We start from the raw sequence: 25,812 nt of genomic DNA, 5'->3' as shown, positions 1-25,812 counted from the left end.
AAAATGTAGCATGATTTTCAAATCCATTTTTGAACCAAATCACTTGCATGAAAAACTTTTTGGTTCTGTATACCTTATAATTAGCACATTTTCCAGAAGCGTCAACTGCATTACACGTAATTGTCTAAAAGGGTCATTAGTGGTGAATGAGCCTGACTTGTTTTGTGACAGAATATGCAAAACATTTCATTAAATAAATTGTGTGCCCTTCCACGCCCCATTGTGGGCATTTGATGACCATTTCTTGGAATAATATAGGTGTCCCTTAAAGGAAGGGTGCCACCTTCCGAAATTTTTGTTCTATGAATCTATTTTACTTATTTGAATTTTTAGACGTGGTTAGCGCGTCCACAATATACAAAAAAAAAACGAAACATTGCATTTAATACATTGGCCAAAAAAAAAAAAGATCGTTGTTTATATCACCACTACAACTCAAGGTCGTTTGATGTGGCAGCTAGGACGGCTGGCATATCCTGTTGTCATGGCAACATATCATTCTGCCATTTGCATTGATGGCGCAACTGAGACAAAAAGATGAACAAATAAAAAGGAAGAAGATAACATGATTTGAACTAAGTTGTAGGTAAAACCAAGTAGGTAACTGTTGGCCATATTTGCCACCTACAAATAAGTCGAGTAAAGGTTTTTCCTTTACAATGCTTAAGAGATCTATGGAACCCTTCACCCTTCATGCAACTTACTAGAAAAACTTCCCAATTAAAATTTTAAAACTTAAGTGTATACCATAAAGACAAAGTATACCCTTTCAAAATGATAAAACATGCTTCAAAAGTATAACTTTTATACATACCTTTGCTGATTTCATGTTTTATAAAATACCCTTAACACGACGAGGAAATAGTGCTGAAGATTTTTGCCTGCCCGAATGCTGGCAGCAAAACTCGCAAATGATAACTTCACGTGCGGATTCAATGCTGACCGTCTCGAGCATAGGTAAGTGAAGCCGGTTTTTAGGTTCATGTGAGGCTAATCTTGTAAAAACTGTGTTGTGTCCAAAAGGTGGCACCCTTCCTTTAACACCCCACATTGGGGTGCTAAGGGACAGTGATGAAAAATAATTAAAAATGATTTGCAGGTAAAAATCTTAAAAACTTTAATATGGCAGGCATGTAAAGCACCAAATTCCACATAAAATGCTGACAATTTGATGCTTCTATCTCCAACCCTTCTTGAGTTATATCTCTTTATGTGTTTCGGAACAAAACCGAGTAGAGGATTTTGCCATCAAAGATGAAGCCGTCGACTGTCGAGGCATGGAAACTCGCGTCGTCTGAAAATCAATCAGTGTTGACTATTGATCGTTGCCCATGTTTGTGGCTGTGCTTCAGCCTGCTGCTGTGCTCCATACGGCAGTTGTACAGTGTACACGGTGTTCTTACTTATAAAGGTTTCAAAAATGTATTGATGAGCTTGTTTCTGGATTCATTATCAGGCGAAAGGGGCCCAAACTCCTCAGGATCGACGGCAGGCTGTGACGTACCATCTCCTACAGCATGGAAATTGAGCTTTTTTATTTTTTTTGTTCTAGTGTAAAAACTATTCTGCCTAGGAACTTGTAATTTTACCACATATAATGTCAAAACGTTGCCACTAAATCTAGAAAATTTGAATGATGTAGGCCTTATGGTTACGTAACGGGAGCTGTTCAAAACCGTGACACTTTTTTTGAGACACCCTGTACGTTCACAGCTGGAAAAACACCAATACGGGCGAGGGTTAATGGATTATTAAAGACAATTTTCCAGGTTACCCCCCCCCTCCCCCCAGTCAAATTCCCTTAAAATAGGCTCTGAGGAGGAGGGGAGATATTACAGTCACAATCTCTCTTTTTGACTGCTGTAGGAATCGGCGGCGCGAAGCGTCGCGAAAAATGGCAAAAACATTTGTCAAAATACAGTCCCAAAACACAGACTTTGCAAGCCTTGTAACACATTTGGATAAGGGTTTTCAGGGGTCATGCGCCGTCCACATCCTTTGAGGGATAAAAAGGTACTAGGATGGGGGCTACTTAAAAACATTTACCGGGGTTACATGAGCAGGTAAATGCGTATCAGGAACGGATTTTCCTATTCGCTCACCATTGTAGTCCGTTTGTAATGCGTATTAACTCTGCTCATGTAACCCCGAGCATTGTTGTGCTGGTGTTCCCCGCCCACAGCTAATTGACCTTTAGGTAATTGGCTAATTGGCTTTAGGGAGCTCTTGAAGCGATTTTGAATCTGATGTATTTGTTGGTGTTGCTGACGCCTGCTTCACTGACATAAAAGCTAAAAAAGCATACTCAGCATCGCAAAAAGTGGGGGTCGACACCCCCAGTTTTCAAGAGTGGGGGGTCACGACCCCCCCCCCCCGACCCCCCGTCGGCGACGCCCCTGGCTGCATTGCATGGGAAGAATGGGACCAAAAGTTGGCAGTGCCCCCTTAATTTAAGATGTTCCGCCACCACTGCCTAAATGATAGAGTAGGAACATTGAAAATGGAACATTAAAGGCAGTATCTATGCAAATGAAACTCATAACCAAGGAGCAATTAAAGTGGGGCATCTTACCATACCTATCCGTAATGAAAGAGGCCCTGTTTGCAGAGGTCTTGCAATAGCCAATAGTTCATTCATACAGAAGGCAGCGTTCCAGTGATTTATAGGCAGGGTAACTTTTAAAGGGGGGAAAGGAGGAATTTCCCCCTTTGAAAATTCTGCTCCCCCTTTCAAATTGGGCGTGAACGGCTAGGGAGGGAAGGGGGAATTCCCCCTTTCAAATTTATTTTTGAGCCCATTTCAATCAATTCGCTAATCAGATTCTATAATCATCGTTGATCAGACTCTAGTCATCAATCAACGTTGCTGGCGCTTAGATAATTTTCAATTTGAGGTTCCATCCAACCATTTTACGTTCAGTGCAGCGGGAACTCCTTACTCCAGATTTGACCCGATACCGGTCGGATGGTCGGTGGGACCGTCTCTTGTCTTGTCTCTTCCGTCTCTTCGCAATCACTGACATATCGCTACAGGCGTCTGCGTAGATACCGGCGGGGACGGGGGTCATGACCTCTCCGAACCAAGGGTCTTCCTTCGAACCAGGGTCCTTCAATCGGTCTTGGCGTAGCAAAAATAGTCACTCTCCGAACCAAGGGTCTTCCTTCGAACCAACCAGGGTCCTTCAATCGGTCTTGGCGTAGCAAAAATAGTCACGTGTTAACCGAGCTCTCTATTTAGAAAGGCGCTACTTGATGTTTGGCCAGGGTTATAGGTTGATACTACTGATTGACATTTGCAAGGGCGCAGTCAAGTTGGGACCTCCCCCGCCCCTTACCGCCAAGTTAGGTACCTACGTATATTTTTAACTAATTTATTTTTTAGCAGCCTAACAATATAAAGTGGCCAGAATCCGCGGAGAGAGTAGGATTTGGGGGCAGGTAAGGTTCTGCAGGCGCCATTCTAATAAAAACCTAATGGCATTGGGCCCCCCTTTCAGATGCCCCTTGATCCGCCCTTGCCCCGAACTTTATTCCCCCTCTCGACTTTTCCTGTAAAAGTAACCCTGTTATATGTATAGTAGGTATTAGTGATTATTTAGTGATTATGCTATGTCAGTTACAGAAAATCAGGATAGGTACCGATACCAAACCAAATACCAACCAAAACCATGGGAGAATACCAAAACCGAACCAACTTGGAAATGCCAGGGAAATACCAACTTTTTACCAAATTCACAGCCTCTTATACCTACATAAGCAAGGATTTGTAATACCAACAAAATACCAAAAACTTTAGGATTGAAATACCAAATACCAAGTTGCTATCGGTTTGGTACCTATCGGTATACGAAAAACTTGGTATCCGATTGGCATCTCTAGTAGGTATGTATATGTCAAAAAAAGATAAAGCCTTAACAAAATACCTAAAGCTTAAAGGTAGTGTGCCAGCTTTCTTGGACCATATGGAGTTAATGACCCGGATAAGGAGAACCGGATTTTTAGAACTTATCCATACCTTCAAAACTTATGGAAACGTCTTAAATTCTTCAAATTTTGAGTACCCCAGTGCGAAATTCGCCCCGACGGGTTGTCGGTCGTACCCCAACCACATTTCACACCACTATGAACAATAAATGCACACACTAAAATCGCTATTACCGATAGGCTCATCCAATCAAGTTTCGATAAACCCGTTCATCATCATCTCCTGCGGTTTCGAACACGCCTGTTAGGTGGCTTCTGATGCTCGTCGAGGTCGGAATTTCCAAATACGCGTGGTGCGTCGGGCCGCGCGCTCTGACTTCGGCCAAGAAAAATGCGTCAGCTGATCATTGTCATTTCTGCCACTTGCGTGTGGTGTAATGGGGTCATAACTTAAGAGACGGCTGTTTCATATCAATTATTTTACATAAAATCATATTTCAAACCACAAATTAATGTTCGACAGCCAAATTTAAGAAACAATACCAATACAGGCTTACAGTTTAAGGCTCGACATTGTGTTGTCTACGATTAGACAGCTGATAACTCATTCCCGTACGTCGTATGGTCGTAACACTATAATGACCTTTGCTTATTGTCACAAGTGCGCCGCATTCGCGATTGTTGCCCGACGCCTGTTTGCAGGTGAGCCCACTACAGTTGTTATACATATCTAAAAACCGATAAACTTTTAGGCGAAAAAGGCACTATTCCAGGCCCATTTTTGATTTTTTTTTGCGATATTAGGTAAAAACAGAAGCTTCTTATCCTAGGAAAAATAAAACGGGAAATCTTTCAAAGGTGGCACACTACCTTTAAGCTATAATACCTAAGTTATGTGTGACCTTTCAGGAAATAATGTGCTTGTGGGATTTCGTTGCATTCAGTTTCCAGAATTTCCATGAGCCGTCGTATGATGATATCATCATGACAGTTAACAAGTGCTTTGCTAATAAACATACCTTACCTTACCTTACCAGGTGTACCTACACGGAATTTTGAGGCCTGTACATACAGTTTTACTAATTGTTATTCTAACTATCTGCTCTATAGCACATTTATTTTGTAATGCTTATAATCAGCAATCAAACATGTAAAATGAAATTAATTATTACCTACTAATTATGTAGTAATACCCACGGGCGTAGAAACGTCATGAAAAGTGGGTGGGCCACCCTGTTGAGGGGCCTCCTTTTCCAGGGGGCCCCCTATTTTCAGGGGCCTCCAACTTTTTCATCGTACTGCTTTCAAGTATGACCTCCAAATCTAGCTTCTGAGATCGGGCAGATGTACCCAGGGGCCAGGGGCGTAACCGCTTAAGCGAACGGAGCGGAAAGTCCGCACTATTTTTAAAAGTTATTCCTCTCTCCGATTTTTTTTTTTTAGAATCCATTTGTCGCAAACGGCGCATGACCCCTGAAAACCCTTATACAAATGTCTTCCTCGATTCCCAGGCGCCCCTAGCTCCATAGGCGCCCCTCTTTAGCATATAAGCACCCTATAGTCATCATCAGAGACATCCCTATATCCCGGCAATTGCTGGGGTATTTCGCCACCCACCGTTTGCTGGGGGGGGGGGGGGCGTTAAACGCCCCCAGCCGATAACTCGAGAACCAATAGGCGCAGCGAAACCCACGAGGCGGCAAACGAAAGAGCGTGACGAGACGCTTCAGATGAGTACTTTAAAGTTGAATTTTGAGGTCACAGGTCGGGTCAAGGTCAGGTCAAACACCTGAAATCGGGCTTTCAGTAGCATGGACTTCAGGACTTCGCAATGGGCGCCTCTCGTCATAAACTCTGTCAAAACGGTGCACAATCCATCATATAAGGCCTACAAGAGGGTCAGCTCCATGTAGGGGTCAGTCAAGCATAGGTAAGGGTCAAGGTCAGGTCAACCGGGTAGGCACATATCCCCGAAAATCAAAACTGATATTCGCAGCCTGTGAGACATGTTTTATGGGTAATTTGGGGCGTAGAACACGATGGTGACATTCATTTTATCATATGTGTACAGTGGATCTTGTAAGGATCTCCAGACGAAACTAGATGGCGTTGAGCCTCAGTCGAGTCCATGTGAGATTCAAGGAGAGGTCTATACCGAGCTGAGCCCGGTGGGGAGGTGGGGAGGGGCGAGGGTGGCGAGGTCACGGTGCGGATGACCTGTCAAACAGCCCCGGCGCGGTGGGGCATTGCCGCAGGCAAATGGCGCACTCCAGCGTTGTTCCATATCGCGGTGGTGGGCCGGGCGGCCGGTTAGCTTGGCAGTTGGCTGCTTGGAAGGAAAGGATAATGAGGCTTGGGTTTGCTGTGGCCGGTTTATCTACTGTCAACTATGATGAACCCAAAGTAATGCAAATGTGATGTTGGTAATGCAGCTGGCAATGCAATGCTAGCAAATGCTCCGGGCGCCCAGTAGCTATAAGGATTAATATTATTTATGTTGAGTGATGTATAGACAAATAGATATATATTGAGTAGGAAAAACATACAGCACATGGGTGGACGCGTTTCGTCAGAGACTTTTTCAACACCCGAATATCGACAAAACAATACGAACACACAAGAACAAAGCTAGCAAGCACAGTTTCATACCTGTTGATATATCGCGTGTACATATTATGAGAATGTGCCTAAATGCAAATACACTTCCAATACTGCGCGTCAGTTAAATGGCAATGAAAGAGAGAATACATATATGTATAAGACAATTCATGTTGACAGTATCTGTTTTTCTATTTAACATTTATTTTATAATCTGAGTACAATATACGGCCGCAGATTTTGCCCATTTTATAAACCCAACCCGTGTATTGATCGTTTCGTTCGTTGCAATGTATGCCGCTTCCGTCGCCTTTCTACTCCCCTTGCTTTTGCACTTCGCTATCACTTTCGCTCCTCCCCAATTCGGTAAATGATTCGTTGAGTGAGCATGAAGCACGAATGCACTGTGTTCCATGTCGTTTCTTACATCCCTCCTATGTTCCTTTAATCTTTTGTCCATACCTCTACCTGTTTCACCTATATATGACTTTTCACAATGCCCACAGGGTACCTGATATACAACGCTAAGATCTACATTCTTACTTATTTCCTTTGGCGTGATCTCTCCTATTTTTCTGCCAGAAGTCAATGCGACTTTGACGCCTGTCGTTTCAAGTTCTTTCGCGATGTTTTCGGCTGCTTTTGAGTTCGGTAATGAAATATATCTTATGTCGTTCTTTCGTTTCGCTTCAGCTTTTGCTCTGTTTCGAATGTTCAACGCTTTTTTCTTGAGACGAATGAGATAGCCTTTGGGATATTTAAGCTTCATGAAACTGGAAAAGATGTGCTCAATTTCTTCAGCAAGATACTCCTCACTACAAATACGAAAAGCCCGTAAGAAAAAGCCCAATACCACCCCACTTTTCACTCTATCACTATGACCGGAAAAGAAATGAACATAATCTTCCCGGTTTGTAGGCTTACGATATACTTTGAATTTTGCACGACTATCGCTTCGGACTATCGACTATCGCTTCTTAGTATATCGTATATCTTAGTTAGTATTATTTATGTCTCCTGAAATTTTCATTGAATATAATTGCAATAGAAAGATCGTATCGTTCGCCAATTTTTTTTTTGACCGGCTGGCGTTTCTTACGTAGAGCGCCCTTTGACAAATAATTATCACGCAGGTGATTTTTTTACTGGTAAGATGGGCCTTTAAGGTCAAATCAAGTCGCTAAGAGAAGATGAGGAAAAGTAGACGAATGCCACATTTTTGTGCATGAAGTCTCGAGTTAAAAAAGCTTAAAGTTAATATACGTGTAAGTTAAAAACTTGGGTCAAATATTTTTATTTGATCAGTTAATAAAAATATTTGACCCGAAATTAGCCTCTGTTTTGTCTGACCATGATTGCGTGTAAGACACCGGTCCAACAGGGTTCAACCCGGCCCAACCTGGTTCGGCTCCCCCTTTTTTATTATTAAATTTGGCCCGAAACTTTTGAATGAAAGGAATCACAAGGACAGAGTCCCCGCTAAGCTTAGCTTGTTGCGTTGACCCTGCTCTCTACCTACTCCGATCAAACAATTCGTGGTCTATGGCAGAATTGGAGTCCAAATTTTAACAAGCACACATAGCCGCGCACGGCCGGTCCCCTCACTGACTTCGCCTGGCAGCGGCCTGCCACCAACCACAACCATACCCGTCAGGAGGCTCAAAAACGTCAAACACACGTCGCGTTTCGAACCCGGACTTTTGCAACCGGGACGTGCGCTCTCACCACATGGCACATGGAGTCCAACGCTCTACCGACCGAGCTACCGGGACGGACATTTGCCTTGCGGTTTCGCCTCGTGACATTGACAGACGTCAAACACTTTGGCCGAACTCTAGCCGAAACACTGAGCAAGCTGCGCAGGGCGATAGGTGCTCGTAGCGTTGAGGTTGGGTAACCTGTGAGCTGAATGCGATGTCGTGAGTTCGAGCCCCACTCCCGGATCTGGTTTTATCTCGATACGAACCAAACCTTTCCTTCTACTGCAAACACAGATAAGCACGATGACATCTTTCCCGAAATCTTTCCCAATATCCTCTCAAAAAGTAAAATTATCGCTTATAAATGTTTAGCAAAGTTTCATTTTTAAGAAAATATTTTTGGACATTTTTCTGGAGCCATTTCAAATCTTTTTTCTTTTCTGATTCTTTTCGGCCCGATAAAACCCGTCAAAACTGATCGTGCCAAATGAAAAATATCGAATCAAATAACAGTTTAGAACAGCCTCATCATGCATCATGAAAAGCATCATGCAACTATCGACTGAATAGTTGCATGCTATGAATACGTCCTAGATTTCAATTACCTATCACTGTTCAACATTTTGGCTGGAACTTACGCTGCCTCTGACTTGCCCGTTTGTTTGGGATGATTCCCTTCAGTCGCATTTTTGCTGGTTCCACATGAACAGGATACCACCATACCGGAGTGAACGCACCCGCAACCATCATCCCCTCCCCTCAGCCTCGGCGCAGTGGCGGGCGGCCCTGGGCGGCCCACTCCCGGCGCTACGCACGCCCCATGCGCCGTGATACCGCGTCACTCCCCCTCCCTCCTTCCCCCACAATGACCGGTGACCTCACTTCCCTCGGGATTTGGACTCGCCCTACCCTGACCGTAGCGCCACGTGGTGGCTCTGGAGATCTTAAATAGACCCACTGTACGTGTTTGGCTAAAAAATCAATTTAAGAAATGCATGTATCGTTGTCGTGAAGTAGTCACGAGAAATTGCCAAGATTCAGTTCAAGATTTTGGAAAATGCGGAACGATAAGCAATACTCGAGGATAGCCATTTGATTGTTCATGGTATTGGTAGTCTAATGGTGTTTACGGCATGTCTATATGTCTATTATGTGATTTTATATGATTTTTTGAACATATGCCGTTTTTGGTCGAAAACTCAGAAATCATGACATCACTAAAACCTTGATATCTCAAAAATTTTCCGACCGATTTTTTTTAGACTTGATCACAATAAACTTCAATCAATTCCCTACAGCTGTACCCGAAATTTGGCGCCCCCAGCAACTCGCGGGATATGACCAACAGGCGCCCCTTGTTGCATAAAATGTGCCCTTGTCCTAGGCGCCACTCTCTTATTGACATTGGAGGCGCCTCTCTTTGCCATGCCGGCGCCCCTGTTTCGTATGAATGCACCCCTATGGCATTGATAGGCGCCCCTCTATTGCATGTGGACGCCCATATATGTAGGCCTCGGAGGCGCCCCTCTATTGCATGTAGTTGCCCTTACTGCCTCAGAGCCGCTCCTTTTTGGCATGCAGACGCCCGTCTTTCGTACGGAGGAGACGCTATGGCATTGATACTCGCCCCTCAATTGCATGTCGACACCCCAGTGGGCATCATATGTACCGTCTTTCGCAATCAGACACCCCTATGAGCATCACAGGCGGCCGTATGGGCATCGCAGGCACCATGAGCGTCGAAAACGGAGGGACAGGGAGACGCGTCCCCCGGTTGAGGAATCCGAGGGGCAAATCCCCCAAAATAAACACCCGAGGATGCTTAAAAATGACTATTTGCAGAATAGTCAACTCCGACCATCTCCTGCTTCAACCCCGCAGTCGTGCAGGCAGACGTACACTAAATTTCCAACTTCTAGGAAACAAGCTGCACGGTTGATGCAGGACCACAAAACTTACAGGCTGCTTGACTCGGTGACCCGACCTTAGGTGTTCTGACCTCTTACATTGACATGTTACACGGCTTGCAAAGTCTGTGTTTTGGGACTGTATTTTGACAAATGTTTTTGCCATTTTTCGCGACGCTTCGCGCCGCCGATTCCTACAGCAGTCAAAAAGAGAGATTGTGACTGTAATATCTCCCCTCCTCCTCAGAGCCTATTTTAAGGGAATTTGACTGGGGGGGGGGGGTAACCTGGAAAATTGTCTTTAATAATCCATTAACCCTCGCCCGTATTGGTGTTTTTCCAGCTGTGAACGTACAGGGTGTCTCAAAAAAGTGTCACGGTTTTGAACATCTCCCGTTACGTAACCATAAGGCCTACATCATTCAAATTTTCTAGATTTAGTGGCAACGTTTTGACATTATATGTGGTAAAATTACAAGTTCCTAGGCAGAATAGTTTTTACACTAGAACAAAAGAAAAATAAAAAAGCTCAATTTCCATGCTGTAGGAGATGGTACGTCACAGCCTGCCGTCGATCCTGAGGAGTTTGGGCCCCTTTCGCCTGATAATGAATCCAGAAACAAGCTCATCAATACATTTTTGAAACCTTTATAAGTAAGAACACCGTGTACACTGTACAACTGCCGTATGGAGCACAGCAGCAGGCTGAAGCACAGCCACAAACATGGGCAACGATCAATAGTCAACACTGATTGATTTTCAGACGACGCGAGTTTCCATGCCTCGACAGTCGACGGCTTCATCTTTGATGGCAAAATCCTCTACTCGGTTTTGTTCCGAAACACATAAAGAGAAGAAAGGATAGCTGATGGACAGTTTTTAAAATTCCTACTCAAACGTGCACAGCTTCTGGGTGTGCGCATTGTGGCAGTGTGTCACAAGTCCTTTGCACGGTGTCAGCGACTGCAGCTTTTGACGGAAGAGTCAGGCATGGCAACGGCGCTGTTCTGAAACTAATGGGTGATTGCAATTCCATTGTCTGTTTTGCGTGACGTTTTTGGTCCCTAATAGTTGTAGATAATTACTGACGAGCATGTTGCTGGATGTAACAAGCAAAAGCCGGAGTCTTACCGAAATCTTCGGCAGACTGTGACGTATACCATCTCCTATAGCGCCCAAAATTGAGTTTTTTTGTTTGTTCTGGTGCGAAAACCATTTTGCTTAGGAACTTAAAATTCTGCCACACAAAATGTCATAATATCGCCACTAAATCTGGAAAATTTGAACGATGTAGGTCATGTAGTTAGGAAATGAGAGATGTTCAAAACCGTGACACTTTTTTGAGACACCCTGTATATGGGGGGGGGGGGGTCCGTTGAACCCTCCCCCTTGCCGTTTCGCCCCTGATCGAGCTAGAGCTTCGCGGAAAAAACGAGCATGTTGCCCGTGACGAGAGGAAGCCGATGATACCCAAGTTTAAGGTCCTAGGTCATCGGTTGACCTTTCAGGTCAGGTCAATTACCCAAAAGTCGGGAAAATCGGGACCTGTTAGAGCGTCGTAAAGGGTGGCTCTATGTTTGTTTTCGGGGTGCTGATCACGAATATCATGTTAGTTATGATCATAGATGATGTCTTCATGCATTTAGGCCAGGTCGGTCATGTCAGGTCAGTTCAACGAGTAAGGGTTTTGTCGGGTATTCGTAGTAGGTGGCACAGAACTACTTCGTAAACGGTCAAATTGTAACTAAATTCGAATTCAGCTCCAAAAAACTAGCCTAGAAACATATAAAACTCGAAAATGTGAACCGAGGTCATCAAAGGTAAATGACCTGACCTGACCTTCCGGTGACCTTGACACCCACCCTAATGCATGGGAGCAACATCATATCCCATGTTTGAACGTTTAAAACCACGAAAAGACTGCAAACGCGCGGCTAATGCGAGGCGACATGCGCCGAATCGCGATCCCGGCCAAACATGGGGCCATGGTGCTAGGCAGCCGGTGCATCTGAAAGAACTGTGGTGCCCCTGACAAGCCTGAGTTCCAACGACAGGCCCGTGGTGCCCCTGACAGGCCCATGATGCCCTTGCGAGGCCGGTGGTGTCCCTGCTAGGCCGGTGGTGCCTCTGCTAGGCCGCTGGTGCCCCTGGCCCTGACAGGACTGTGGTACTCCTGACAAGCCTGGAGTGTCCCCGACAGGCACGTGGTGCCACTAACAGGCCCATGGTGTCCCTGCTAGGCCTCACGGGTGCCCCTGAGAGGCCTGTGGTGCCCCTGAAAGGACTGTGGTGTCCCTTGGCCCTGACAAGCCTGAGGTGCCCCCGACAGGCCCTTGGTGCCGCTGACAGGTCCGTGGTGCCCTTGCTAGGCCTGTGGTGCCTTTGACAGGCCTGTGGTGCCCCTGGCGGGCCTGTGGTGGTGAATACCCCTGACAGGCCCAAGGTGGTGCCCCCGACAGGCCAGTGGTGCCCCTGACAGGCCTAAGGTGCCCCTGCGAGGTCGGTGGGGCCCCTGGCAGGTCTGTGGTGCCCCTGGCAGACCTATGGTGCTCTTACTGGGTCGATGGTGCTCCTGACAGGCCTGTGGTGCCCCTGACAGGCGGGTGGTACCCCTGGCAGGCCTGTGATGTCCCCGGGCCCCAAGGGGGCGGGGGGTCATGACCCATATGACCCACCCTTGGATCCACCACTGGTCATTACTTGCAGATTGACTCATTTGACATCCATTGCAAAACAAGTCACAGTACACAGTACAGTACAGTCACAGTACAGCAACTCGCGGGATATGACCAACAGGCGCCCTTGTTGCATAAAATGTGCCCTTGTCCTAGGCGCCACTCTCTTATTGACATTGGAGGCGCCTCTCTTTGCCATGCCGGCGCCCCTGTTTCGTATGAATGCACCCCTATGGCATTGATAGGCGCCCCTCTATTGCATGTGGACGCCCATATATGTAGGCCTCGGAGGCGCCCCTCTATTGCATGTAGTTGCCCTTACTGCCTCAGAGCCGCTCCTTTTTGGCATGCAGACGCCCGTCTTTCGTACGGAGGAGACGCTATGGCATTGATACTCGCCCCTCAATTGCATGTCGACACCCCAGTGGGCATCATATGTACCGTCTTTCGCAATCAGACACCCCTATGAGCATCACAGGCGGCCGTATGGGCATCGCAGGCACCATGAGCGTCGAAAACGGAGGGACAGGGAGACGCGTCCCCCGGTTGAGGAATCCGAGGGGCAAATCCCCCAAAATAAACACCCGAGGATGCTTAAAAATGACTATTTGCAGAATAGTCAACTCCGACCATCTCCTGCTTCAACCCCGCAGTCGTGCAGGCAGACGTACACTAAATTTCCAACTTCTAGGAAACAAGCTGCACGGTTGATGCAGGACCACAAAACTTACAGGCTGCTTGACTCGGTGACCCGACCTTAGGTGTTCTGACCTCTTACATTGACATGTTACACGGCTTGCAAAGTCTGTGTTTTGGGACTGTATTTTGACAAATGTTTTTGCCATTTTTCGCGACGCTTCGCGCCGCCGATTCCTACAGCAGTCAAAAAGAGAGATTGTGACTGTAATATCTCCCCTCCTCCTCAGAGCCTATTTTAAGGGAATTTGACTGGGGGGGGGGGGTAACCTGGAAAATTGTCTTTAATAATCCATTAACCCTCGCCCGTATTGGTGTTTTTCCAGCTGTGAACGTACAGGGTGTCTCAAAAAAGTGTCACGGTTTTGAACATCTCCCGTTACGTAACCATAAGGCCTACATCATTCAAATTTTCTAGATTTAGTGGCAACGTTTTGACATTATATGTGGTAAAATTACAAGTTCCTAGGCAGAATAGTTTTTACACTAGAACAAAAGAAAAATAAAAAAGCTCAATTTCCATGCTGTAGGAGATGGTACGTCACAGCCTGCCGTCGATCCTGAGGAGTTTGGGCCCCTTTCGCCTGATAATGAATCCAGAAACAAGCTCATCAATACATTTTTGAAACCTTTATAAGTAAGAACACCGTGTACACTGTACAACTGCCGTATGGAGCACAGCAGCAGGCTGAAGCACAGCCACAAACATGGGCAACGATCAATAGTCAACACTGATTGATTTTCAGACGACGCGAGTTTCCATGCCTCGACAGTCGACGGCTTCATCTTTGATGGCAAAATCCTCTACTCGGTTTTGTTCCGAAACACATAAAGAGAAGAAAGGATAGCTGATGGACAGTTTTTAAAATTCCTACTCAAACGTGCACAGCTTCTGGGTGTGCGCATTGTGGCAGTGTGTCACAAGTCCTTTGCACGGTGTCAGCGACTGCAGCTTTTGACGGAAGAGTCAGGCATGGCAACGGCGCTGTTCTGAAACTAATGGGTGATTGCAATTCCATTGTCTGTTTTGCGTGACGTTTTTGGTCCCTAATAGTTGTAGATAATTACTGACGAGCATGTTGCTGGATGTAACAAGCAAAAGCCGGAGTCTTACCGAAATCTTCGGCAGACTGTGACGTATACCATCTCCTATAGCGCCCAAAATTGAGTTTTTTTGTTTGTTCTGGTGCGAAAACCATTTTGCTTAGGAACTTAAAATTCTGCCACACAAAATGTCATAATATCGCCACTAAATCTGGAAAATTTGAACGATGTAGGTCATGTAGTTAGGAAATGAGAGATGTTCAAAACCGTGACACTTTTTTGAGACACCCTGTATATGGGGGGGGGGGGGGGTCCGTTGAACCCTCCCCCTTGCCGTTTCGCCCCTGATCGAGCTAGAGCTTCGCGGAAAAAACGAGCATGTTGCCCGTGACGAGAGGAAGCCGATGATACCCAAGTTTAAGGTCCTAGGTCATCGGTTGACCTTTCAGGTCAGGTCAATTACCCAAAAGTCGGGAAAATCGGGACCTGTTAGAGCGTCGTAAAGGGTGGCTCTATGTTTGTTTTCGGGGTGCTGATCACGAATATCATGTTAGTTATGATCATAGATGATGTCTTCATGCATTTAGGCCAGGTCGGTCATGTCAGGTCAGTTCAACGAGTAAGGGTTTTGTCGGGTATTCGTAGTAGGTGGCACAGAACTACTTCGTAAACGGTCAAATTGTAACTAAATTCGAATTCAGCTCCAAAAAACTAGCCTAGAAACATATAAAACTCGAAAATGTGAACCGAGGTCATCAAAGGTAAATGACCTGACCTGACCTTCCGGTGACCTTGACACCCACCCTAATGCATGGGAGCAACATCATATCCCATGTTTGAACGTTTAAAACCACGAAAAGACTGCAAACGCGCGGCTAATGCGAGGCGACATGCGCCGAATCGCGATCCCGGCCAAACATGGGGCCATGGTGCTAGGCAGCCGGTGCATCTGAAAGAACTGTGGTGCCCCTGACAAGCCTGAGTTCCAACGACAGGCCCGTGGTGCCCCTGACAGGCCCATGATGCCCTTGCGAGGCCGGTGGTGTCCCTGCTAGGCCGGTGGTGCCTCTGCTAGGCCGCTGGTGCCCCTGGCCCTGACAGGACTGTGGTACTCCTGACAAGCCTGGAGTGTCCCCGACAGGCACGTGGTGCCACTAACAGGCCCATGGTGTCCCTGCTAGGCCTCACGGGTGCCCCTGAGAGGCCTGTGGTGCCCCTGAAAGGACTGTGGTGTCCCTTGGCCCTGACAAGCCTGAGGTGCCCCCGACAGGCCCTTGGTGCCGCTGACAGGTCCGTGGTGCCCTTGCTAGGCCTGTGGTGCCTTTGACAGGCCTGTGGTGCCCCTGGCGGGCCTGTGGTGGTGAATACCCCTGACAGGCCCAAGGTGGTGCCCCCGACAGGCCAGTGGTGCCCCTGACAGGCCTAAGGTGCCCCTGCGAGGTCGGTGGGGCCCCTGGCAGGTCTGTGGTGCCCCTGGCAGACCTATGGTGCTCTTACTGGGTCGATGGTGCTCCTGACAGGCCTGTGGTGCCCCTGACAGGCGGGTGGTACCCCTGGCAGGCCTGTGATGTCCCCGGGCCCCAAGGGGGCGGGGGGTCATGACCCATATGACCCACCCTTGGATCCACCACTGGTCATTACTTGCAGATTGACTCATTTGACATCCATTGCAAAACAAGTCACAGTAGTATGTTTGTCACCCTATTCCTTTATGCCCATTTTTATAGTGGGCAAATCTCGACGACTGGGGGGGGGGGGCAATTCTGTTGAGTGCGGGGGCATTTGCCCTCCTCCTACACGGGCATGAATGCATTATGTATCAGATTCAGATTGGTGGCATGCGTCAACAATTGGTACACCCTAAAAGAAGAGCAGCGGCTTTGCCCCTAATTGTGTCAAATTGAACCAGACTTCAGATGTGTGCTGTCCGATATGTCCCCCCCCCCCCAGTCAAAAATCCATGGCGACGACCCTGGCAGGCGCCCTTCTCTTGCATACAGGCGGGCGCCCCTTTTCCTATGAATTCATATCAATTACACTGGTCTGCGTGATTTATAAGGTCAAGGGTTTCTCAACTGTTTATAAGTCAGTTTTTCACGCTGATTCCGGAAATGTAATCCGTTTTGCTCGATTAGCTCGATTTTTTAAGATACGTTGTTTTGCCCATATGAACAAAACTATGCTGATTGGTATACTATAGTTAATCCCACAGTAGCATACCTGTTTAAACTGCTAACTGACGCACCATAAATGAAATCCGATCACAGTACACACGCACTACTGCGACACTAATGGCCTTTTCACGGACTTCCGACTGTGTTGAGCAGATGGGACGTCCCTCTTCAAGCACCAGCACTGCAAGTGCAATAGTCCGCCAGGAAGTTAACGTCCCACCGACCCTGGTACCGTTCTTCCATCACACGTATCTCTTTGTGGAAACGTTCTACCTGCTCTTTACTATAATTACCACAGTTTTCTGGGAAATAATCGAGATGGGACCTAAGAAAGTACCAAATGTATCAGTAGGCCCACTCCAATGTGCATATTAATGCATCGGTGTGTATCCTTGACATAGTGTCAAAACTCGAGCTAATCGAGAAAAATGGATACCTTTTTCGAATTTGGCACACAAAACTTGCATTAGAACAGTTGAGAAATATTCAACATTGGGGGGAAATGTATCAGTATGCCCACTGCAATATGCATATTAATATATCAGTGTCTGAGCTGTTATCCTTGACATAGTGTGAAAACTCGAGCTAATCGAGAAAAATGGATAGCTTTTTTGGATTCAGCACACGAAACTTGTATTAGAACAGCTGAGAAATATCACACCTTGGGAACAATGTATCAGTATGCCCACTCCAATATGCAAATATTAATACATCAGTGTGTGAGCTGTTACCCTTGACATAGTGTGAAAACTCGAGCTAATCGAGAAAAATGGATAGCTTTTTTGAATTCAGCACACAAAACTTGTATTAGAACAGCTGAGAAATTTCCAACTTTGGGGAAAATGTATCAGTATGCCCACTCCAATGTGCATATTAATACATCAGTGTGTGAGCTTTTATCCTTGACATAGTTTGAAAACTCGAGCTAATCGAGAAAAATGGATAGCTTTTTCGGATTCAGCGCACGAAACTTGTATAAAAACAGCTGAGAAACCTCCGACCTTTTGAAAAAAGTTGAAACGCAGGCCAGTGTTATCAACTCTCTTTCGCATGTAGGCGCCCTTATCACCTAAGCGCCGGCGTTGGACTCATATATGCAGAGGGCGGCATGAGACTTATCAGAGCTAAAGCGATAGAGCTTGCCAGGCGCCTTCAGAAGTCCTGTGTGGTTCTTAGAGACCGCATGATGCTCTCAGACGCAGGTGGGGCGCTCGGAGTCGACAGTGTCAGTGTGGGACCTTCAGATTCGCCGATGGGTGCCCGCCAGATGTGGACCCTCAGGGACGCCGGTATGGGACATTAGATCTCAGTGAGAGCTTGTGTGGTGCCTCCAGTGGCGTTGTGGAGCCGTTAAACATCAACATGGTGCTCTCAGGCGCCGGTGAGTCCTCAGAGTCACCGGTGTAGGGCCTTCAGAGCTCAGAGATACTGGTGTGGGGCCCTCAGAGGTGTCGGTGTGGGTCCTTCTGATGCACCTATAGAGCCTTGAGATGCATAGGTGTGTGGCCCATAGAGGCGCCGGTATGGGGCCTCCAGAGCCACCGATATAGGGCCTTAAGAGATATTGGTATGACCCTCAAAGGCACCGGTGTGTGGCGCTCACAAACACTGGTGTGGAGCCATCACGGGCGGGTGGAGCCGTTAGAGGCCGCAAAGGCCCTTAGATGCCTACAAGGAGCCTTCAGAAGCCGGCTTGGCACCCTTATGGAGATAAGCGTGTCTACTTAGGAGCCCTTGAGGTGCTCTCATGAGCTCTGTGGGGCCCTAACAAGCCGAAACATGGCTCGAGTTTTTTTCAACGGCCAGTTGCCGCCACATGGCTCTTCGGGCTATTATTCTCAGGCGCCTCCTCTGCCTAGTTTGAATAGAAGGGCCTCTCAGACCATCAGTCTCGCAGGCCTATTCTGGCCACCATCAGTCTCAGGGGCCTCATTTGGCAAGTATTGATAGAAGGGCCCCTCAGATCACCAATCCCAGGGGCTTGCTCTGGCTAGTATAAACAGAAGAGCCTCTCAGATCATTAATTTCAGGGTCGTCTCTTGGCTACTTATGAATAGGAAGGGCTCTCAGACCCTCAATTTCAGGGACCTCCTCTGCCGATTATGAATAGTAGGGGCTCTCAAACCACCAGTCTCAGGTGCCTCCTCTATCAGTATGAAAAGAAATGCCTCTCAGACCATCAGTCTCATGGGCCTCCTCTGGCTAGTATAAATAGGGCCTGTTAGACCATCAATCCCAGGGGCCTCCACTGCTTAGTATAAATAGAAGAGCCTCTCAGACCATTAATCTCAGGGGGCTTTTGTGGCCAGTATAAATAAAAGGGCCTCTCAGACTATCAGTCTCGGGGGCCTCCTTAGAACAGTGTGGCTAGAGGGGCCTCCTCAGATTCACTATAGGACCTCTATGACCACCAGTCTCAGGGGCCTCCTGTGGCCAGTATGAATATAAGAGCCTCTCTGACTATCAGTCTCAGGGGCCTCTTCTGACTAGTGTGGATAGAGGGCCCTCCCAGACCACCGGTTTCAGGGGCCTCCTGTGGCCAGTATGAACAGAAGGGCCTCACAGCCCATCAGTCTCAGGGGCCTCTTCTGCCTGGTGTGAATATGAGGGCCTCTCAGACCATCAGTCTCAGGGGCCTCCTCTGCCTAGTGTGAATATAAGGGCTTCACAGGCCATCAGTCTCAGGTGACTCTTCTGACTAGTGTGGATAGAGGGACCTCCCAGACCAAAAGCCTTAAGGGGTATTTGTGGCCAGTATAAATAAAAGGGCCTCTCAGACCATCAGTCTCGGGGGCCTCCTTAGAACAGTGTGGATAGAGGGGCCTCCTCAGATTCACTATAGGACCTCTATGACCACCAGTCTCAGGGGCCTCCTGTGGCCAGTATGAATATAAGAGCCTCTCTGACCATCAGTCTCAGGGGCCTCTTCTGACTAGTGTGGATAGAGGGCCCTCCCAGACCACCGGTTTCAGGGGCCTCCTGTGGTCAGTATGAATAGAAGGGCCTCACAGCCCATCAGTCTCAGGGGCCTCTTCTGCCTGGTGTGATTATAAGGGCCTCTCAGACCATCAGTCTCAGGGGCCTCCTCTGACTAAATACAGTGTAGATGGAGGGACCTCCCAGACCATCAGTTTCAGGGGCCTCTTCTGACTATTGAGGATGGAGGGCCTCCTCTGACTAGTGACAGTAGGGACTAGCGGGCCTCCCAGACCGCCAGTGACAGGGGCCTATTCTGACTAGTATGGATAGAGGGGCCTCCGGACCGCCAGTGTCAGGGGCCTCCCCAGACATATTGGGGCCTCCTCAGATCCACTAGGGCCCCTCAGGCCATAGGTCTCAGAGGCCTCCGCTGACAAGTATGGATAGAGGGCCTCCTTGGACCCACTAGGGTCCCTTGGAGTCCGTGCTTGGGGATTCGTGGAACATGGTGGAACTTATTTTTACCGAGTTTGTTTATTCTGGAAGGTGACGACGTCCTCTCAACTCGAGACGGGAGGGCCTCGAGTACAAAGTGGGGGGGGGGGGGGGCAAACACATGGTTGGCCCCCCACCTCAAAAAGTGGGTGGGCACTTGCCCACCTGCCCCCCCCCCCCCGGTTCCTACGCCTATGGTAATACCATCACTTGTATTCACAGTATGCGCCACCAAGTGCGCCAAGAACTGTCTCATCTTGCGCAAGCACTCAGGGGCGTAGCCAGGAGCTCCTCAAGGGGGTTCCAAACTTACAGAGGCCAAGGTAACCCCCTCAAAATTCAAAGTCATTAGATTTCATCCACTTTTTTGGTGGGGTCCCAAATAAATTGAAAAATATTTATATAAAAGCTGAAAAGAAATGTTAAAATGAGGGGGCAAGCAGTCCATGGGTCCCTGCTAGATAGACCCCTGAATAGCTTCGTAGAGTCGCTCAGCCGGTTCTGAAGGTGGACTGAGAGCCCTGTAGGTCGGATGAGGGTCCTTCAGACCGTCAAAGGTCCCTACAGCCCATGAGAGCTTCGTAAGCGGGCTGAGAGTCATGTAAGCCGTCTAAGGCCCACTCAGACTGACAAAATTGTGAAAAGCTAATTGATAAAAAAGGTGGAACAAATCGCTGGAGAAAATGGGGTTTGTCCATGATGTGCCACCTACTTAATTACACGGGCTTTGCTGCATAGTCTGATACGCTTGACAATTTACAATGGTATCGTTGGAAAGAGCATTCAATTTTCTCCTTGATCCACTCATCATTTTTGTTCGACTAGCAAGAGTATTCTTAAAAATATACATGTTTCAACCTTCTGCATAGCCATTTTTATCGAAATTCATCTACGGCTTTCACTTACAATAACCTACACACCAATGCTATAAAACACACTTGACATGTTCTAAAGCAGAAAGCATGCTTATTGCTTATGTAAGGGGCCCGCCTGTAGAAGAAGAAAGCGCCCGTGGGACGTGACGGGTGCCGAGTAAAAGACGTGTGATTTGAGCCGAGTTAACCCTCGCCCGTATTGGTGTTTTTCCAGCCGCGAACGTATAAGTGGGGTCCGTTGAACCCCCCCCCCTTGCCGTTTCGCCCCTGATCGAGCTAGAGCTTCGAGGAAAAAACGAGCGTGTTGCCCGTGACGAGAGGAAGCCGATGATACCCAATTTTAAGGTCCTAGGTCATTGGTTGACCTTGCAGGTCAGGTCAATGACCCCAAAGGCGAGAAAATCGGGAACTGTTAGAACGTCGTAAAATGTGGCTGCTATGGGTTTTTTCGGGGTGCTGATCACGAATATCATGTTAGTTTTGATCACAGATGATGTCTTCATGTATTTAGGCCAGGTCGGGTCAGGTCAGGTCAGGTCAACCAGTAAAGGTATTCGTAGTAGGTGGCAACCGCCTCTGACAGCTTCGTAACATGTTACGAAGACACCAAAACTACTTCGTAAATGTTCATATGGTTGCTAAATTCGAATTCAGCTAAAAAACTGGCCTAGAAACATGCGAAACTGGAAAAAGTGAACCGAGGTCATCAAAGGTCAATGACCTGACCTGACCTTCAGGTGACCTTGACACCCACCCTAATGCATGGGGGCAACATCATATCACATGTTTGAACGCTTGAAACCACGAAAAGACTGCAAACGCGCGGCTAATACGAGCCGACATACGCCGAATCGCGATTCCAGCCAAACATGGTCTCGAAAAGTAGGTCACAGGTCAAAGGTCATTTGGGTCAGGGTCATGAAATTTTCAGGGTAGGTGTGAAATTGATGAACGCGAGGGTACTGAAAGTTTCGTCGCGATCGGCCGCTTTTACGCGAGTTATTCGCGAAAAACCATGGGGGGTCCGTTCGACCCCCCCCCCGTATACGGGCGAGGGTTAAAGAGCTAACCTTGATTTGTGTACACGTTGGCGAGGAATGATCGTGAAGGTCGGCGTTGTGGGCGCTCCCCCGCCCCGTTGCGTTGCTGAGCATATTTGGTTTTGGTTGTGTGGCCGGCCGGAGATCGTGTGAATACGACGGAAAAGACCAAGATATTGAGTGTTTTTATTTCAACGTCGCTACGGAAGAGCAAGCGAGCTCTTACATCAGCGGTGGGATACTGATACGACGCCCTGAAGGCCTACGACTGGAAATCGGGAGATGTCCCTGGATGGCGGCGAAAGCGGCGCAATGATATCAGAGAAAATCAAGATGGAACCGGGAGCTAGTCGGAATGCGGAATGGAGGCCATCGGTGTTCTGCAAGAATACCGAGGACATTCAGAGATATTTTCGTATATTCAAACGAGTGGCAGGGGCTAACGACTGGTCTGAAGCCAGACAGCTGTCGGTCTTACCGGCGCTGTTCACGGAGGAGGCAGAGTGGGTGGCAGAGGAACTGGAGTCTGCAGCACCTACCTCCGTCGAACAGGCCGAGCAGCTGGCTGTGAGGCTGCTGTGCTCTAAAGAAAAGCGGAAGGTGAGTTTACATCAGTTTTATGAAGCCAGGCTGAGTGAGAAGGATGAACCTCGTGAGTTTGTTCAACGGCTTCGTGAGTCGTTGAAGGCAGGAATGCCAGACCTGAATCAAGAAGGTCAGGAAGAGCTGTTGATGGAACACTTACCCCGAGTGGTACCGTCAAGGTGGCAGCTAAAATTGTTGGATTGCGATGCAAGCGATGTACGAGGGTTGGTCAGGCGGCTGGACCGCATGAAGACTGTGGAGCAGTTGCATCATGATATGACGAAGAAGCATGATGCTGCCAGCCAGGTGAGGCTGGTACAGAGGACAAAGCGCTGCTTCAACTGTGGCCGCCAGGGCCACCTCCGAGCTCAGTGTTTCAGGGGACCCAGGGTTCCCAGTGCACCAGCTCCTCCAGCAGCGACATCTGCAGGTCCTGGTGCCACTGCACCGGCTTCTGTACCGCAGACCAGGATGACTGGAACCGGTGATCGCCAGCCAGCTGTTGGTGGTCTTCGCTGCTTCACCTTTGGAGGGGTAGGCCACTTCCAAAGGGAGTGCTCCAGTCGCAGAGAGGTAAGGAAGCTGAGCACCAACAGGGAGTCTGAGGTCAAAGTCAGAGTCACGATTGGAGGAATGTCCAGTGTGGGTGTTCTGGATACGGGTAGCGCTGTGAATCTTCTGAGTGAAGAAGAGGTTCAGGAGCTAGGCCTTGACATGCACCAAAAGGATTACATCCAGTGTGTTGCTGCCAATGGGAATACTGTACAAGTATGTGGTCTGGTGGATGCCCCGATTGTTGTTGGGAAAGCTAGTGTCGAGCACACGTTTCATGTTGCTAGGAACCTGGCTGGCCCGTTGCTTCTGGGCATGGACATACTGAAGAAGCTGAACATTGTGATTCTCTGTGGGTCTGGAGAACTAAGTGTGGATGGAGAGAGACTGGACTTGTGTCGTCCTGAGGATGTCTTCACCAGGCACCAGTTGTCCTGCCCACCACTGTCTGAAAGCTTTTTCAGCATTCGGAGGGTAGCAATGGCTGAGCCCCAGCTGTTCGAACCTGTCCCACTGAATGACCTTGAGATCGCTTCATCACTGTTCCTGCCCTGTCAAGGTGTTCCAGTGCGCTTGGTGAACCGGACAGATGAAGAGATTCTCATTCCGGCAGGGACTGTACTCGGACACAGAGAGGAGCTGGAGATAGCAGAGCTGGCGATGCCCGAAGTTGCAGGAAATCAAGCTGCTGAGTCTGTCCAGGAGCCCAGGTCGACTGAGCAAGAGACGCTCCAAGCTTGCGGAGGCCAGCTGGAATATGGGAGTTCAGGTGGTGCTCCAAGTGGCACCCTGGAAGAGGAAGTTAGTAACGCAGCGGGTACCTATCGGTTGCCAGAGGTCGGGCATGTACCGGAGCCCTACCAGTCGCAGCTCCAGCAGATGCTAGTGGAGTACAGGGATGTTTTCTCACAGTCGAATGAAGACATCGGACGGCACGTCGGTGACAAGGTCATGAGCATTGACACGGGAGATGCGAAGCCCATCTGTCAGCGTGCGTATCGCACTCCGTTCCATGTGCGAGACGAGATGAAGAACAAGTTGGAAGGAATGCTACAGCAGGGTGTGGTCGTGGAGTCCCATTCGCCTTGGGCGAGCCCCGTCGTGCTCGTAAAGAAGAAAAATGGAGACCTGCGCTTCTGCTGTGATTTTCGGGCGGTGAACACGGTGGTAAAGCATGATGCGTACCCTTAAGCCCGTATTGAAGATCTCTTGGAAGCCACTTCTGGGTCCAGGTACTTCTCCATTCTGGACCAGACCTCTGCGTACTGGGCGATCCCACTGGACCAGAGCTCCCAAGAGAAGACAGCATTCATCACAGAGTATGGGCCTGTACCAATGGACGAGACAACCATTCGGTCTCAAAACCAGTCCTGTTTCCTTTCAGAGAATCATGGAGGACATGTTGGGTGAGCAGCTGCAGAAGCAAGCAGTTGTTTACCTGGATGATGTGATCCTGTTCACTGATGACCTTTCCAGTCACCTGAAGTACCTGAAGGAGACACTGGACAAGTACCGAAGCCATGGACTGAAGTTGAACCCCCACAATTGCCTGATCGCAAAGACTGAGGTCGACTTCTTGGGACATCGTGTGAGCTGTGATGGAATCCGACCATCCGCTACCAAGCTGGAAGCACTCGAAAGCTGGCCCACTCCGAGAACCAGTAAGGAGTTGCGAACGTTTCTGGGCTTCGCTGGCTACTATCATCACTTTGTTCCAGGGTTCTCTCAGAAGGCAGCACCTCTCACTGACCTTTTGCAGAAGGGCAAGGACTTCAACTGGAGTGAGGAGTGCGACAGGAACTTCAAGCAGCTGAAGGAGGATCTGCAGTCGTACTCGGTGCTCCAGTGTCTTCGGATTGAAGAGGAGTTCACACTCACGACCGATGCTAGCCTGACCGGCTGGGGAGCTGAGTTACGCCAACCTGCGGGAGTGATAGCATTTGCTTCAGGCAAATGGAACTCAGCCGAGTCAAACCGAAGTGTCACGGAAAGGGAGTTAACTGCAGTAGTGAAGGCCGTCACGGAGTTCAGACATTACATACTGGGAAAACACTTCACCCTGAGAACGGATCACGAGGCAATCAAATACCTTCAGCGCTCGAGAGTACCGTCGGGACGGCTGTTCCGCTGGCTGGAACTTCTCCAGGACTACGACTTCGTCATGGAACATGTTCCAGGACGAGTGATTCCACACGTCGACGCGCTTTCGCGGCGTCCGTCCAAAGGAGCTCCGACCGAGCGACCGGCTTCACAACTACGACCAACGGCCCCTGAGTTCAAGCCGAAGAGTCGGCAAGAACGAGAAGAGAAAGAAATCGAGGGAAAACGAACGGAGGAACCTGCTGATACTCAAGCAAGCCGAGCTGTGATCAGAGAGACCAGGATCCTCGATGATGAAGAACTCTCTCTAGCTGAGGAAGTTGGAAGAGATCCAGTGCTGAGTCTGCTGAAAAGTGCATTGCAAGGCAAGGCAATCGATCCGAAGGCGCTGACTTCCGACCAGCGAAAGGAACTGGAGTTCTATCAGAGGATGGATGGCCTCATGCTGAAGCAGGGATTGATCTGGGCGGAAGACATCGGAGTCTATGGATCCACAGATGTTGGTGCCTGAGAAGTTGCGCGCCAGGG

The 25,812-nt window shown here is 48.4% G+C and overlaps 2 protein-coding genes across 9 annotated transcripts in view; both read left to right on the top strand.

The window, feature by feature from the left end:
• LOC122388486 (NADH dehydrogenase [ubiquinone] 1 beta subcomplex subunit 8, mitochondrial-like) overlaps positions 1 to 25,812 on the top strand; it is a 146,905-nt gene that overhangs the window by 2,239 nt on the left and 118,854 nt on the right. Inside the window, exon 1 of one of the 8 annotated variants that reach the window (XM_043379629.1) lies at positions 813 to 957. The exons of the other annotated variants lie outside the window; for them this stretch is intronic. The gene's annotated coding sequence lies outside the window, so the exon portion shown is untranslated. Of the gene's footprint in view, positions 1 to 812; positions 958 to 25,812 lie in introns of those variants that run through there. 8 annotated transcript variants of the gene reach the window in all.
• LOC122388488 lies at positions 22,360 to 25,795 on the top strand. Its single transcript, XM_043379635.1, has 4 exons — positions 22,360 to 22,647; positions 23,098 to 23,536; positions 23,753 to 24,351; positions 24,569 to 25,795. The coding sequence occupies exons 1-4, from the start codon at positions 22,360 to 22,362 to the stop codon at positions 25,793 to 25,795; spliced, it is 2,553 nt and encodes an 850-aa protein (XP_043235570.1).

The sequence above is a fragment of the Amphibalanus amphitrite genome, unplaced genomic scaffold (assembly GCF_019059575.1).
Source record: "Amphibalanus amphitrite isolate SeventyFive unplaced genomic scaffold, NRLGWU_Aamphi_draft 000324F_arrow, whole genome shotgun sequence".
Classification (NCBI taxonomy): domain Eukaryota; kingdom Metazoa; phylum Arthropoda; class Thecostraca; order Balanomorpha; family Balanidae; genus Amphibalanus; species Amphibalanus amphitrite.
Note: the sequence above shows the minus strand (reverse complement) of the source record. Positions and strands in the feature narration are given on the sequence as shown.